At 44.0% G+C, this 14,877-nt stretch overlaps 4 protein-coding genes across 4 annotated transcripts; 1 reads left to right on the forward strand and 3 right to left on the reverse strand.

Annotated features, from left to right (window-relative positions):
• Window positions 1-7,813: 7,813 nt before the first annotated feature.
• F4812DRAFT_460849 (glycoside hydrolase family 11 protein) lies at window positions 7,814-9,039 on the reverse strand (the record flags this gene model as incomplete). Its single annotated transcript, XM_047937765.1, has 7 exons — window positions 7,814-7,975; window positions 8,073-8,123; window positions 8,196-8,209; window positions 8,290-8,443; window positions 8,510-8,552; window positions 8,619-8,673; window positions 8,820-9,039. 7 exons carry the CDS (start codon window positions 9,037-9,039, stop codon window positions 7,814-7,816), a joined length of 699 nt encoding a protein of 232 aa, XP_047788894.1.
• Window positions 9,040-11,117: 2,078 nt separating this feature from the next.
• Window positions 11,118-11,787, reverse strand: F4812DRAFT_434780 (uncharacterized protein; the record flags this gene model as incomplete). Its single annotated transcript, XM_047934725.1, has 1 exon — window positions 11,118-11,787. A coding segment is annotated over exon 1 (325 nt), but the record flags the coding sequence as incomplete, so codon positions are not given.
• Window positions 11,788-11,855: 68 nt separating this feature from the next.
• Window positions 11,856-13,252, forward strand: F4812DRAFT_460850 (putative monooxygenase; the record flags this gene model as incomplete). The annotated part of the gene is made up of 4 exons (XM_047937766.1): window positions 11,856-12,013; window positions 12,072-12,403; window positions 12,460-12,936; window positions 12,993-13,252. 4 exons carry the CDS (start codon window positions 11,856-11,858, stop codon window positions 13,250-13,252), a joined length of 1,227 nt encoding a protein of 408 aa, XP_047788896.1.
• On the reverse strand, window positions 12,926-14,733 carry F4812DRAFT_85511 (uncharacterized protein). The gene is made up of 3 exons (XM_047939497.1): window positions 13,709-14,733; window positions 13,079-13,619; window positions 12,926-12,955 (listed from the first exon to the last, which is right to left on the reverse strand). Exons 1-2 carry the CDS (start codon window positions 14,225-14,227, stop codon window positions 13,551-13,553), a joined length of 588 nt encoding a protein of 195 aa, XP_047788897.1. The 5' UTR covers window positions 14,228-14,733; the 3' UTR covers window positions 12,926-12,955; window positions 13,079-13,550.
• Window positions 14,734-14,877: the final 144 nt, after the last annotated feature.

Here is a 14,877-nt window from a genome sequence, read left to right on the forward strand (position 1 = left end):
CCCGAGCTCTTCGCCCACAACGCACCGGACAAAATGTAAGGCCCCAAGGCCTGTACCTTTAAAAAAAAATCCGCAAGGATACGCCCACCTTCCCATCGGTGGCCCATGTGGTTAATCAAAGTTCAATATCGAGAGGCCATAACCGCCCACCTCTCGTACGAAATACTTGCTTCAAGACCATCAACTCGAAGATATCATATGTAAATATATGGTTATAAGCTTTAATTCCGAATATATTATGTACCTAGGTACTTATCACGTAGGTTAGGTACTTGATATTGGACCCATTAGGTATTAACGCCGTTGTGATTACGCTTTTATCACATGTCAACAGCTAACAAAATAATTTTATTGCACCCGAGCCTGAACAGGGATGGCAAAGGTAAAAAATACATTTATACAGTGCGAGTACTCTGTAGCATTTATTCAATGTACCTAAGAAATGTATAGCCCCAAAGAGTAACTGAAGGGGTGTGTGTTTTAGAAATTCACGATCCACATCAGTCTAAACTCATTTATAAGAAGGCAAATCCCAAAGCCAACTTATTTAGTCTAAAGGACCGAAAGTAAATCGCTAGCTAAGAAGTCATATGTTCACTTTATTATACCAATCAAGATTGATATGTTATGATAGTTTTATCGTTGGGTTCCAAACCGCTCTAGAGATAGTCTACTATTTCTTAGCCACCTGAATTCGTACACTACCTACACTAGTTACTTGAACTTGAACTACGAAACTTAGCGCTTTGCCATATCACGGCGTACGATATCAAGTAGCAAACGCTAAGCAGTAATCATTACGAGAGTTGAATTAAGATGTTTGAAGCTATTGGCATGCTCCGCTGCTATAAATGGCGTAGTCAAATTACTTTTATGAGTTGGATGCTCCATATCTCAAAGTATTTGGAAATTTTGCTATCGCCAAACTTGTAACATTTAATCGCCCTCATAAGATGCGGACTGCAGATATTTCACTATTTTATAATATCTATTACGTTGTCTCCCAATCTGACTAATTCTTAGGACTATTAAAGATATTCAAGAAGTACGGTATGACGACAATATTTAATATGGAATAGAGGTAGAAACCTGCGTAGGCGTGCATTCTAATGAAATAGCATACTATTTGCAATAGCCGTTAGGTGCTCACTAGCTTGCGCATTCTATTCTGTATGAGTTTAGAGAAATTGATAACTACCTCTTTACTAGTTCATTATATTTATCTTCGGTCTTGCAGAGATACATAGGTAGTGTTATACTGGTGCGGTTTAGCATCAGCTTCTTCATCCACAGCTACATAGTACTATCCACAACTCCCATCTTTGACTGACTCATGGTTTACTTTTGTTGAGTGCCCTTGTTTTGCAAGCAACGATATGGTTAGTTAACTCTCGGGTCAGGGGTTCTTTACCCATACAGCCCTAAATGCCAGGAGTACCTAGAATAATACTCCACTCCTTAAAGTACCCTTTCCTTTACATAGTAAATATGCTCAGGCAAGCTAGTAAAACGATGCTTTAAATTCTACATAATTACCTGGTTAATACATAATGTAATAGCTTGTTAACATCCATTATAAATATCTTATATGAATTTCATTAGATGTTGAATATAGTTATTAATTTATAGATGTAAATTTTGGGATAGAGAGTTTAAAGTTTACTATTTTGGTGTGTACCTAATATTAGATAAATCTTTTTAATGATTGGAATCATTTATGCTTATTACTTAAGTATAACGCTACGTGGTTAATTATCATTATGGATAGAGCAACTTTATGAAGAAATATTTTATTTATACGGTTATAATGCGGTTGGTAACAATGATACACAAACAGAATATGATACAACGAAAATTATAAAGCGATCTCATAAGTCATGTTAATGGAGTCCCGCAAGAAAGATACCAATATATTGTAACTATCACCTCTTCATACAGGCTATTATCGTGGAGGTAATTTCCGTTGCTTCTGGTTAATGCAAACCAATCTCAGGATCATAACCGTGTTCTATTGAGTAAAGTGTCACGTCTAGACAGGGCACCAAATCCTTCGTAGTAGCTTATTTGCAATATTTGTAGATCAGACCTTCTCGCTTGCCCTAAAAAGATATGCTGTCCTGGAGAAGGTTTAGTGTGAAGTCGAAACCCGCCTCATGCTATGAAGGATTCATCATTTTAAACGCACATCGGCCAAATAGTTGTTAGTGACATGACACTGTATTAAGAAACCATGTCGTATCGCTAGAAGAAGGCTTTAGCTACGCGTCTCGGTAAGTGTTTTGATGGTTAGCAGTGGCCAGCTCGCTTATAATAGCTACAATATCTCTAATGAGAGGCTAACTTATAACATCAACAACCATTTGTCATGAGGAGTACATCGGCTAGTGCGTCTATCCAGCTTTCTATGTAAAAAAAGATGAACAACCTCTTAAAGCTCCCTATTACTTCCCGGCTACTGGTCCCAGCTACTGAGGGATATATCCGCAGTTTGTCAAATAAAGACAATTGTACCTAATGTAATGCAAACCCTAAGTACTATACAATATAAACATTGACCACATAAAAGCTTATTATCACATCTATAACTTCATGGCTATGAAGTTACCTCACCGAGCAAGGTGTCTCACCGAATTCCCATGTAACCTAATGACTAATAAAGCTGTTACCGCAACACCGAGGCGATTCCGGTACCGTATGCTGATGTTAAGTTTTTAAATCCGAACCGGAGTTTCCTAAAACTTGGTTGAACAGGTTCATACTCTTTACCAAGCTCAGACAATAAGTACCTATGCAGTCTCCAATAATAGCCACATTGAAGTCTTCGCTTTCCCACCGCCCTTGTTGTTTCGACTTCATCTGCCCACCGAACGGACGAGGTGCTCGCACCACGTTCTGATCTATGCGGTAGGAAAAAAAAGAAAGTCTTCGTCATGCCTAATCTTACCGCAATAGCCCAGACCGCATCGACTATCGTTAATAGATCCATCCATTGGTTTTCGATGCTTAACTTTCTGGTGCAATCCTCCATAACCGAATATTGATATTTAACCCTATATAATAAGTAGACGTACGTACGTCCAGGTATGCATGTATGTAAAGACTACATAGTACTCCCCCTTTATCATACAGTGCAACACGGACGTATCTGCCACATCTGCATCCACAAATGAGGACGTTGATCTAAACTTAGATTGAAGGAGACGTGCATTTGTCAACTAGGGTTAACAATCATTTTAATACATTATCGTAATCTTGAAAGTCCAGATCGTTTTTTCTTGTCCGATTCGCCCTTGATGGAGAACTTTCGCCCGTGTACTATGTTAAGCTTAGGGTAGGTACGTGTAGACAAGAGGGTTTTCGAACTACCTTCTTACTTACACGCCCCTCCCCCTGGACCTTGCAGGCAAACATGGGGGGGCAAATCTTATCATTCCCTGTTTCGTTTGCCATAGGATGTAATGCGAATGCTACGGTATCATTCTACTTGACCCTTGCAGGTGCATAACATAAGTGCTAACTACACGTACATAGTACTTCATAGTGCAATTCTATGCAACTTTTTCCCTGCCGCAGTTATTTAGGTAGGCCGTTGCTCCCCGTGCCGCGGTCCTGCGTTTTAGTGCATTAAATAACCGACTCTCTACGGTCTTGTGACATTCCATGTTTCCATTGACGTTCCATGACAGGTACATTTCGGCTTTTTTTTGATACTATGCCACCGTATTCTCATAGTTTGATCGTTCGTTCACATAAATCTGACGCGTGCTATTACGTATCCCAAATCTCCCAATATAAGATACATGGCATTATCGACCCCCGTAAATGATTGGGCACGAATGGTTGATTTTCTGAAAGACCATATCTAATAAAGGGAACTATTTGAGGCTGCTTTCAAGAAGCTCCACACCTATCAGAGCCTTAAACAGGTAGTCGACGCGTTGGCTTGATATGCAGTAAGAGTTCTGCCGCGCGCTTGCAGGGGGCGCGTTGACCGTCTTGTTAGTGCTTCACCTTGTTCTGCTTTGCCGCGACCTTACAGGCCCTAGAGGTCCATTGTTCGAGAAGACTGCCTCGCTATTGTGGCATGGGTCAGGGCCGCTACAGCGAACGCGTCTTCGTAGGACTCGAAAAGGAAAGATGAGCAGGCGTCCTTGCTAAGGTGAAATGAAAATTCGATGGGGTCCCAGTCGGGACCGGTGTTCCTGCAGATATACCATGTCTCCCGTGCGTAACTATCATTATACCTTGTCTAGACTCTACAGAGTGTTCTATAAAATAAGCTAGCTCTTATAGTATACTGTTTGCAACACTTTTATACAGTGTAAGACGTACGGGTTTATAGTAAGTACCTAGCGTAGCGTCGTCAGAACTCACCGATCAAGTGGATGACAATCTACTGTACTTTCGAAGTTGAAACTTGAAGCGGAGTTTCCCATCCTCTGCATATCCATATCTGGTAGCGAGCTCGGCTAAGTTACAGTTATTGTAGATAAGTTCAAGCGTAATAGTGTATACTACATTGTATAGGTAGGATAGATAGGATATTAGAATATTTTTCTTAGACCTTTTCTTCGCTCATCTCCGCAATCCTGCGCCTAATGTTTGCGGCTTTTCCCATTCTTCATTTCGTCTTGCGTTATGAGAAGCTACCTAGTTCGATCTCGCCCAGTCCGTCGTATTACCCCGTCCCGTACCATTGCAGCCATTGCAGACCGGATGTACAACTTATACAGTAGCGTGGTCCGCTCAATGCGCGTAGGTACGTGCAAGTGCCCGAAATGGCATTTACAAGTTAATAGCCTACGCACACGCGCAGTTTGATGCAATACTACTATTTTATACTGCTTAGCCCATATCCAAAAGTCCACGCTCGAGCCCACCCCGTTATTTTCCCCCTGCTTCCCTCCACTACATCCTTGACCGTAAAAATGCCGTGCTTCGCATGGTGCGTCTAGGTCTGCCGTCGCAACATGTAGCGGAATAATAAATAAAGGGGATCTTTGTACGAGTCTGCGAGTGCGAACAAGGGATAAGCCCGATTGCCTATGGTTTGTGCGACACCTCAGGGATGCGACAGAGGCGAACCGTGGAGCTGGGGCGCCCACCAGTATCGTCGTTTCTAAATGCCCTTGTTTAACGGTCTGCCAGGGATGGATTTTGGGGTTCGGGTTGGGTGCATGGGCAAGGGAGCGAGCACGCACTCACAAGGGGAACCCAAGTAAAGCCCTCTTGTCAAGTTGGGGGTTGAACAGGCATGTTTCCCGTTGTGGGGGAACCTCAAGCTCGAAGGTATGTGTGTAGGTAGGTATGATTATAGAAATAATACCTAGCACACCGTAACCTGAGCCAAGAATCAGATAGAGATACGTACCTACCTATTATTTACCTACCTTAAGTCCAGTATGTTAGCGCGGCAATCTAGCAATGTATAATGCCTACCAGGTAGGTAGGTAGTTTAGAATAGCTCAAGCCTTTTTTTTTCATGGTCATAGGTATAATAGCTAGAGCACTTAGGCATTATTGCGAGAGAGAAGATCAACCTTAGGTTAGGTTCATCCTGTCTAGTTTTCGGCCGGTTATTCTATCTGCCAAGACATAAAAGACACACTCGCATATGCGCACGACAGGTGAAAGATGAGAGATATGTATCAAGCCAACACCGGTCTGAACATCATCGTCCATACATACCTACATACATACGTCGTCATACATATACGAACATCAGACCAGAATATTGCATAGCTCCCGTTCTGCAGAAAGAGAGGGAGAGCTTCACGCAAGTTTCCCGAGATACATACAATACATATACATAGGAGGAATGGCTGAAACGTGCCCGGCATCTCAACGGCTCATCCGAGTCGACGGAGATGACTAATTCGAAACGAGCACGTACATTAGGGCGTTTTCAAACTCGCCATCATCACACACACTCTTCCGCGTGGGAATGCCAATCATTTCTCGAGGATGGGGTACGATAAGGAATTAGGACCGGAAAGTAGCTCAAACCGGATAGACTAGATTCTTACGGGAAGCACAAACATAGTTGTCCCATTATCCCATCGTCCCAATAGAACCAAATAACATTAGGTACGCGTAGCTAATTTGACGGCGAACTATACAAGATAGGAAAGATCGTCTTAACCCCCCCCCCCCTGAAAACTACTTGAAGAGCGTGATTTCGGGTTGGGAATCTCCGTCTAGGTCTTGTTACATACGCCGGATAGGATTCGAGCGCGGGCACAGACACCGCCTGGCGCGGTTTCGCCTGGGAGCAATCCGTATCTCGGGCTTTTACTAACGCGTAAATCGGTAGCTTCTAATACGCTTCGCTCGGCAGATATTACCCTCGTAGCGCGCATTCATGTAGTCAATGTTGTCATCTGCACAGACCCAATCCTTCCATAGAGTTGATGTTTCTGCTTATAGAAGGAATTTCAGCTCATCGCTTGGTTCAAGACGGGTCTCGATACCTAGTGTAGACAGCTAATCAACCCGGTCCTAGTTCATAATTAAGAGGATTGCAATAATTGCAAGCGTACCTCAAGTCAATGAAAGCCTCAATACTGCGCCGTACAGTTTGGTGTCGGGTTACTGATCATAGATTGATCTTGAATAACGCTGAAGCCAGAGTCTTTTTATTCACCAACTGTATTTAGAATCATTATTGTTTCAATTGTTTCAAGGATGAAGAGGAAATTATTTTATTAGCGAGCGTGTATGCATATCTGTATTATAATAAGTGTTCATAGTTCTAGTGCAGTCTTTACCATACCAACTTGATAGATGTCGTGTATCATATTGCACACCGTAAGTTTGTAGAGTACTTACCTTATTTATTCCAAGACAACGGCGCCTATCCAACCACTGTTCTCATCTGATAGTAATGATATAACTCGTCAGCCCCTATACCCTTCAAAATCAGATTATTTACTTTATGGTCGCATTGAGTAGATTGCTAGCAAACGATTCCAAAAGCAAGTTTGTGCAACTGGGACGGAGTTCAATATGCCGAAATTTATATAATGTAAGGGACAGCTATCATGAAGATGACTCGTCCCCTTTCACTTATATCATACATGAGAGTCCCACGTGGTTCGTCTCGACGCGTCAGCGTTATAGGTTTAATAGCGCACTGAATAAACTGGTTTCTCACATATAGGCAGTTTCGTAGGAAGCCTGGGAGTATCGTCATGATGGTGGTTGCTAATAGTGAAATTGTAATTAAATACGTCTTTGAACACGGTATCATGGGGGGCCTGAGAGTCGGGAAATATTAGTGTTACGCGAGGAACTCTAACTTAATCACGCAAGTCTCTTATCTTCCTAAGTCATACAATATAGCAAGATTACGCGTTTATGATTCTAGGTATCCCCTCTAAAACTCCTATAAGACTGTATATATTCCTATGTCAATGCTATGGTTACCTAACCTAGGCCCATACAGAGTTAATCATAAAATACCTCCACTCAGGGGTTATTATTGCACCAAGCCGAAGTAAAAAGGTAAGGATTTCGTATATCTGATATAAGACTAAGACATGGAAACTCGCGATCTGACTTAGGTACTCTAACTCAACACTGAATAACTCAGCACTAAGAAAGGATTCTAATATAGGGCATAATAGACAGTGAGCTGCAGTGATACTTGAGGTACTAGCATATTTCTATTTTCACTCATATCACAAGTTCCTTATCCATAACAGAGGTCTCTTATACGTCGCTTCCATGATCTACCATGTGATGCTCTGGCTCTATAATAACACACCTATCACATAGGAGCATGAGAAAGCGTGTTAAGCTCACCGTAATTAGATCACGGAGGCGTCTCAACGTTAATTGTGGCCGACCCGCTGCTATAGTAGCCTTCCGTAGCTACGATCATGTAGTTATGTGTGCCTAGCTTCAGGCCAGCTCTTTCCCACGCCGCGAAATGGTTTCCAGTGGTGACAGTACCGCCTGTACGCTTTTGTGTTCGCTACAATATTTGCATTAGCATATATTCACAGCAAAGTACGAAGCCCTCCCCTTCTAAAGGGTAATACGAAAAAGGGGGGTATGGAGATGTTACTTACAATAGACCAATACTGCTGAAAGGTTCTCGTGCCTTCGATACTTGGCTGGTTCTGATACGCGAAAGATTTCTGTGTCAGCTTCATGTCTCTATAAATCTGGAATCTTCACGGTCCTTCTTCAACCAAGTCGAAACTTACTACCAAACGTTAGCCACTATATACCTTGCAAAGGCAATTTCGAGACGATTATGTCAAGGCGGGATGTTTTCATACTTACCATATCGTGTGCTGACGTAGATATCATAGGTACCACCATCAGTTGTTACGGAGCCCTTCTTCTGTGCGTTTGAGGCCGGGTTGTATGTGCCGAAATTCTCAACGACGTAATACTCGACGAGCGGATTCTGAGTCCACCCATAGATGGCGAGATACTTCAAACAATGGTCAATACCTATAAGCCATCCAGAACAGAAATATTACCATTGGGCGGCACTCACACTGTTGCCGTTTGGCTGGTATGTCCCAGAGTACCTGATCTCCCTATCATCATACAGTGTAAGCTATGTAAAATGGAGGCGAGGAAAAAAGGATGCATCTATGCCTTACTTGGGGCCACCTGGATTCCATCCCTTACCGCCAACAAAGTTACCGCCGCCTCCACCTATGAGAATCTTTTGTTAGTAAATGGCTCACACTAATTGGAACCCGTTAAGCCGTGATGGAATTGCAAACATGCTCTTAATCGGGCCTGTGATACCCCTAAATGTGATAATGAAGACATTTGTTAGATCACCAGGTCATACGCACCCCATCTCACGCTGTATTTGCCACCTTCTTCATTAGTGTAGGTGACCTGAGAACCACCGTCGGTCCACCAGGAGTAGTAATAGCCATTATGGCGGCCTGTGGCACTGGGAGTAGACTGGCGCTTCTCGAGGAGGTCGGAGTCCGTAATGTTAACGGGCGACGCAGAAATCACGCCTGTGAGTGAAATCCACGTGACGATTAAGGATTTGAAAGAGACCATGGTGATGAAGGTTTAGGGGTTTTTCACTTTAACCTAAGGCCTGACTTGGTACTGGAATAGCAAACCACATTGCGAGTTACGCCGCTTTTATATCGTCGTCTTCTCACAGCCGATGTTCCTCAAGATATGAGGGTCGACCGGATCCTATATCTGACGATTCTGCTTGTCATAGACCATACCTGAATAAGTTTGAGGTTGCTATACCTCCAAGCCTTGGTCACCGCAACCCGAGCGCGCTGGTTAAATTCACGATGCTACGTCCAAGTCGGTATCCGCCATCCGGGATCTGGAATGATATGTAAGGTAGCTCAGAGCACTGGAACCAGGCAAGCGTCATATCAGACCTTGCCGTGGAGCCGCATTTTCAAGCCACCTTGGTCCGTTGCGGGGGGCGCCACAACTTCTAGACCACGACTAAGGTCATCGTGGGATTTTGCCGGAGGGGAAATCCTACTTGGCACTGAACGGCCAAACCCGCCGGACTTGGTATGCTCTTCTTAGTGTTCTGGGCATCGTGACAACAATGGAGTCATTGATCGAGAAAGCTAATCGCTTTAGGAAACTACGGTTACGATCGTCCGCAGAGTAAGGCTTTAAGCTCACATGGACCGGCTTGGCCGGATGAAAAGAGTCGGCAGCCCGGTTGAGAATAGAGGCTCGATTGAATGATCTAACCTCGAGATAGAGATCAGATTATTGAAAGCTCGCATTGATAGGTGATTGATTCTTCACTATTCCATAATATTAACATACTAGAGACCTATAGACTTTTAGACATAAGATACCTTGTATACGTGTCAATGTTTAAAACGCGGTAAGACAGCGGTTTCCAACGAACAGGCTTCCAACCCCAGCATTGCCATATGGTGACAGACGCTTTTGGTCTCCAAATAATAGGCCCCGGAGACAGCATAGGTATACTTCTATTACCGCGATCACAAGTTGGCTTAATCATTCGTCTTCTCTGTGTCCGAGAGCTAAGTAGGCTAAGGTTTGCCAAGTCAATAGAGGTCAGGACAGCAAAGCACGCGCGAATGAGGTTGGCACTTCCTCATGCTGTTGAGCCGCTAGTTATTCTTTTAATCTATTTTTTTGACGTCTTATGTAAGCCTTTAGATTTAAGGATTTTAACTTATCAGCGCCGAACTCATAGTGAGGGCTTACCTCTCAGACAGTGTGGCTTTTTTTTAGCCATGCGACTGTCGTTATCTGCAGCCACCTGTCAAAACTCATAGGTCGAATTACAGCTCAGACCAGGCAAAACCATATGGCATCTAGGATTTCGGAACTTTTGTAGATGATGAGAAAAGTGGCGGACCTCATACCGAGACGTACATAAAGCTAGCTAGGTAGACCGCCATTAATCGCGACTCTTCTTCGTCCGAATCTGGTAAGTGCCGAATCAGCCAGTAATGCTGAGCTGGGTGAGCAGCGCAATGCTGATAGTGAAGGCAGACACGGTGGCGTTCGAGCTTAATATGTCTCATCCGGTTCATGCCGCATGACTGTCTTGGCCCTCCTCTGATACTGGGAAAAAAACGCACTAAGACTCAGCTCTAAGTCTTGTGATACTGCTTTAGATCCGAATCAGAGCATTTTTATCGCCCCCATAAACCACACTGCTTATATAGGAAGAAGAAAAAGAAAAGAAATAAAACCGACTAAAATACCGTGTCCTGAATACCAGGTAGCTTTACATAAAGGGGCAAAGGCTATAGCGAGCCTCGGAGCCGACACTTATGTGTAACCTTAACTCCGTAGCTGTAGGGAGATACAGCGTAGGTCTTACTATCATGACGAAATATTGACCATTGGGTTGCACATCAGCCCACACGAGGTCATTCTCGGAAGCCCGACCCTTTGGATAGGCATCTCAAGGAATTACTTCTCGCACCCTGGGGTTTCCACTGGTAAAACGTTGGTGGCGTGTAACGATTTATATGTGCGTTGGTAGGAAACGCCCTGTCCCAACAGAGCTCGTACGGTACGGGAGAATGCGGCCGCCTCCCGTATTACATACAACACGAGGGAAAATCTCAGCTTCGGAGATAGTGCTCTACGTCAAAGTCTTGGTTCTTTTTACATTGTTTTGTTACTTTTCTTTTTTTTTAAAAAAAAAATTAAAATAAAAAAATATTAAGACTAGGCTAGGCTGTTGAGATTCTTGAAAAGTTCCGTTCGTCCACAGTACATTATTTCAATCGAGATGTCCTCAGTAAGCCCGCTGAACTGCCATAAAATACTTACCTTGGCATTTCCATAGGTACCTAATGTAAGGTCTTTATCGTGATACTCATGTAATGAGAATGAATACGTGTATAGTAATCGTCGGTTCTGGACATACACGTCGGACCGGGAGTTTAGTTCTGGATTAACTTCTGAGCGACCAACGGCAAGTAGAAGTAGGAGTAGATCGTATGTCGGGCCTGGAAACTTTTGCTTCTTGATAGTTTCGAATAGACTTCGCTTCATCGTACGCCCTATTCCCGTGAATAGAGATGGAATATGCTGTCATAATACAATACCATCACCTCGGCCCTGTCTTATTCTAACTATAGTAAACGAGAGGCACGTATGTATTCGGACCTATGTGTATAACCGAGCCGAGTTCCTCCGCAGGGTTTTTTGATCCCTAATCCGAGTGAATCATGGGATCGAAGAATCGTCAATCTTCTGAGGCGAAAATAGGTATAAATATGAGGCTGATACTGAAGTAGTCGGCCAGTGAAGATGGTTGGATTAAATAGGGCGTTGTAAGGGCGATTTTATCTTCCAAGCATCGATATCTTCGGTCTATACGCATCAAGCTGACAAGAATGGCGAAAGGAGCCCCTCATATCTTAATTGTAGGTGGTGGCCTGGGCGGCTTGCTTCTCAGCCAGACACTGCGTAAGAACAAGATTTCTTTCGAGGTTTTCGAGCGCGATTGCAGTGACAATATTCGAGTTCAGGGATGGGCTATCGGTCTTCACACGTAAGTAACATCCAATGCTATAAAGAAAGGCGATGATGCTAATCAATGGCTACCGAAGCATGCTCGATGAGCTTGATACATCTATCCCCGATGACATGCCATCGCGCGACTTTGTAAACCATCTGCTACCCCTGAAATATAACTACGAGTGCGCATGGTATAGACACGACCGCACCAGGAAACTTGGAGTACGTGACGACGGTAGTGGGAAATTTATCCGTGCGAACCGCGCTCGACTTAGGAAGTGGTTGGCAACGAACGTGCCGATTCGATATGGGAAGCATGCTGTACGCATTGAAGAGCATGATGATTTAGTAACGGTACACTTCGAAGATGGGACTTCAGCTACCGGAGATATTCTTATTGGAGCGGACGGCCCTTATAGCCCTAGTAAGTATTTGGAGAACCCTGGACGGTGATAGATCTGCGTGTTAAGTGATCTCTAGCTAGGAAATACCTCCTGGGTGGACAGGATGTCATCCGACATCCACGCCAAGGGATAATAAACGGAGAGGTCATCCTACATGGACGCGACATGGAGCAGCAACTCCAGATGGGAGCTTCTTGCTATCTAGTCGATGCTAGTTTAACCGATGAATCTCCTTCGTTCTTGTTCGTCGGTCTAAGCGAGGTGTTTCCCGATGGGAAGTCTGGCAGGTATTTCTTTAATCTGTTCTGGCGCGACGAGGCGGCGACGAGGAAGGGCTTTTGGACGTACTCAGCCAGCAGCGAGAAGTTATACGAGACAGCGCTGGAGAAAACAAAGCATCTGCCGCCAAAATTCAGATCTATCATAGAGAAAACAGGACCTGAAGGAATGAAGAATCCGCCGTTGCGATTCTATACGTTGATTATGGACCCAGACTTATTACCTAAGGGAAGGATTACGTTACTCGGGGATGCTGCGCATTGTATGCCGTCGTGTAAGTGACTGCGATCATCCTAATAACTGGAAGAAGAAATTAACAGGGCAGGTCAGTTCGAGGAGAAGGAGGTTTCCACGCCTTGCTAGATGCGCTCGAGCTTGGGAAGGTCTTAGCGGGACTAAGGACAAATAGTACTGACGAGATTAAAAGGGCACTTGGGGACTATCAAGATGAAATGCTCGATAGGGGATCGAAGGCCGCGGCGTGGTCAACTATTGCGTTTGACGAGGCCTGGAGTGGTGACGATGCTGGACCTCGTATCATCTGGGGTTTGCCTGTAGTTCCTTTACCCGACGAGAAGATCACTCTATGACGGCGGCATTATCTGTTGCTTGGTATATATTGGTATGTAATTTTTTTTATCGAGGCAACCGGCAGTCAGATTCTGACTTGTACCAGGCCTAGAAAGACATATTTCCGGATAATATGACATTATTCATAAGTACAACTGTCCCAACGCTTTTGTATCCAGAATAGACCCTTGGCCCAGTAGATATCTGATAAACATCCTCAAAATGAAGTTTCTGATAACTTAAACAGCTCAGCTAGGCCGTCGCTTTATAATGTCTCGTATGTCTGATCAGACAGATAATAGGCGTGTCGAAAGAAAACTAGGAAGAGTCAACCAGAGTCGGCTCAACCAACACCGGGATGTTTTTCTCATCTAGATACCAGGAGCACTGTCGCAGGCATCGAAGTTAGTGTGAACTGCCAATGTATTCAGGGGGCTATATGTATGAAAGGATAGGGTACCTATGTAGGTACTTACCACACCACTACCGCCGCAAGTTCCTTTCATATTCTCTCCGATGGCGAAATGCTGCGTTCCGGCAAGGACCTTGTAATAATCCTCTCCGTTAGCTGTCTTGTTAGCCGTAAGCGTGAACTTGACGTCGAAGTTCTCGGTTGGCGACGCATAGTCGCTATCTGCCTTAAGAATCTCGATGGTCCACTTCGAGATAGAACCCGAAAATGCGGTCTGGTTCCCTCCTGTAGTGCAGTCGACGGTACGCCCGTATGGTTCCTCCACGTACCACGTCCATTCCACAGTGCAGTTAGCCGTGCTTGGCTCGAATGATGCTCCTGGGCCCGCGGTGATGGGGCTGGGGTTTGTGATAGTGGCCCATAGATTGGCGAGGTTGCTGTTTCCCGGACGACCAGAAGGAGAGAATGTTGATAATCTGGTTACTTCCCATGGCTTGAGATCTCCATCAGACGATCGACGTTGCGTAGATGAGCTGCCTAGAGCGACGAGGCTGGCAAGAGCAAATAACTTGAAGTTCCACATGATGTCGTGCGATATATAGGTAGGAGGTATAATTTGTTAGGTACATAAAATTGATATACGGAATCGGTATGTAAAATCTGTATGTGAAATCTGCGGATTATGGATTTGTTTACTTCAACTGAGATGAGTTCATCTAGGAGAATTAACAGCTCGACTATTTTATACGATTCTTTGCTCGTGCCGTAGGAAATGGTTCGTTATTGTCGCGTAACGTTTGCTTACAGCGTTGCAGTGGCTGATCTAGACCGAGCTTATTACGAAGGTTTGGGGCGGAAGGATCTTGTAGCCAAAATCTGTCACCCTAGATCTTGAATCGGTTAAAGTATCGCGATCGAATCATTGATTGCTTGGTATGGTACTTCACTGAAAATTCTGCATTTCAATACGAGATATGCGACCAATAGTAGTAGATGTTATTTTTAACACGACGCATACGCATACGCATATGTCGTTAGTTGTGTCTTATTTCTTCCCTCTGAGCTGCCGGCACGAGGTGTAAAGTAGCTTTGGTTCAATCGATTGTATAGAGCTGAATGAACTTTACGATACCGACGTACTTATGCATCTACCTTAAACTTAAGGTAATTCACTTTTTAGTAAAATCGTTGCTAACATCTACCAAAACGCCGTGGCAATGTCTTTAGCGGGCG

This window comes from Daldinia caldariorum, assembly GCF_022478825.1.
Source record: "Daldinia caldariorum strain CBS 122874 unplaced genomic scaffold F4812scaffold_12, whole genome shotgun sequence".
In the NCBI taxonomy this organism is placed as follows: Eukaryota; Fungi; Ascomycota; class Sordariomycetes; order Xylariales; family Hypoxylaceae; genus Daldinia; species Daldinia caldariorum.

What these genes read in the sequence shown, in the direction of transcription:
- F4812DRAFT_85511 (XM_047939497.1), bottom strand. Translation starts at nt 14,227, where the DNA reads ATGTGGAACTTCAAGTTATTTGCTCTTGCCAGCCTCGTCGCTCTAGGC. An exon ending in CTTGCGGCGGTAGTGGTGTG is followed by an intron (nt 13,620 to 13,708) that starts GTAAGTACCTAC and finishes TGCCTGCGACAG; the next exon opens with TGCTCCTGGTATCTAGATGA.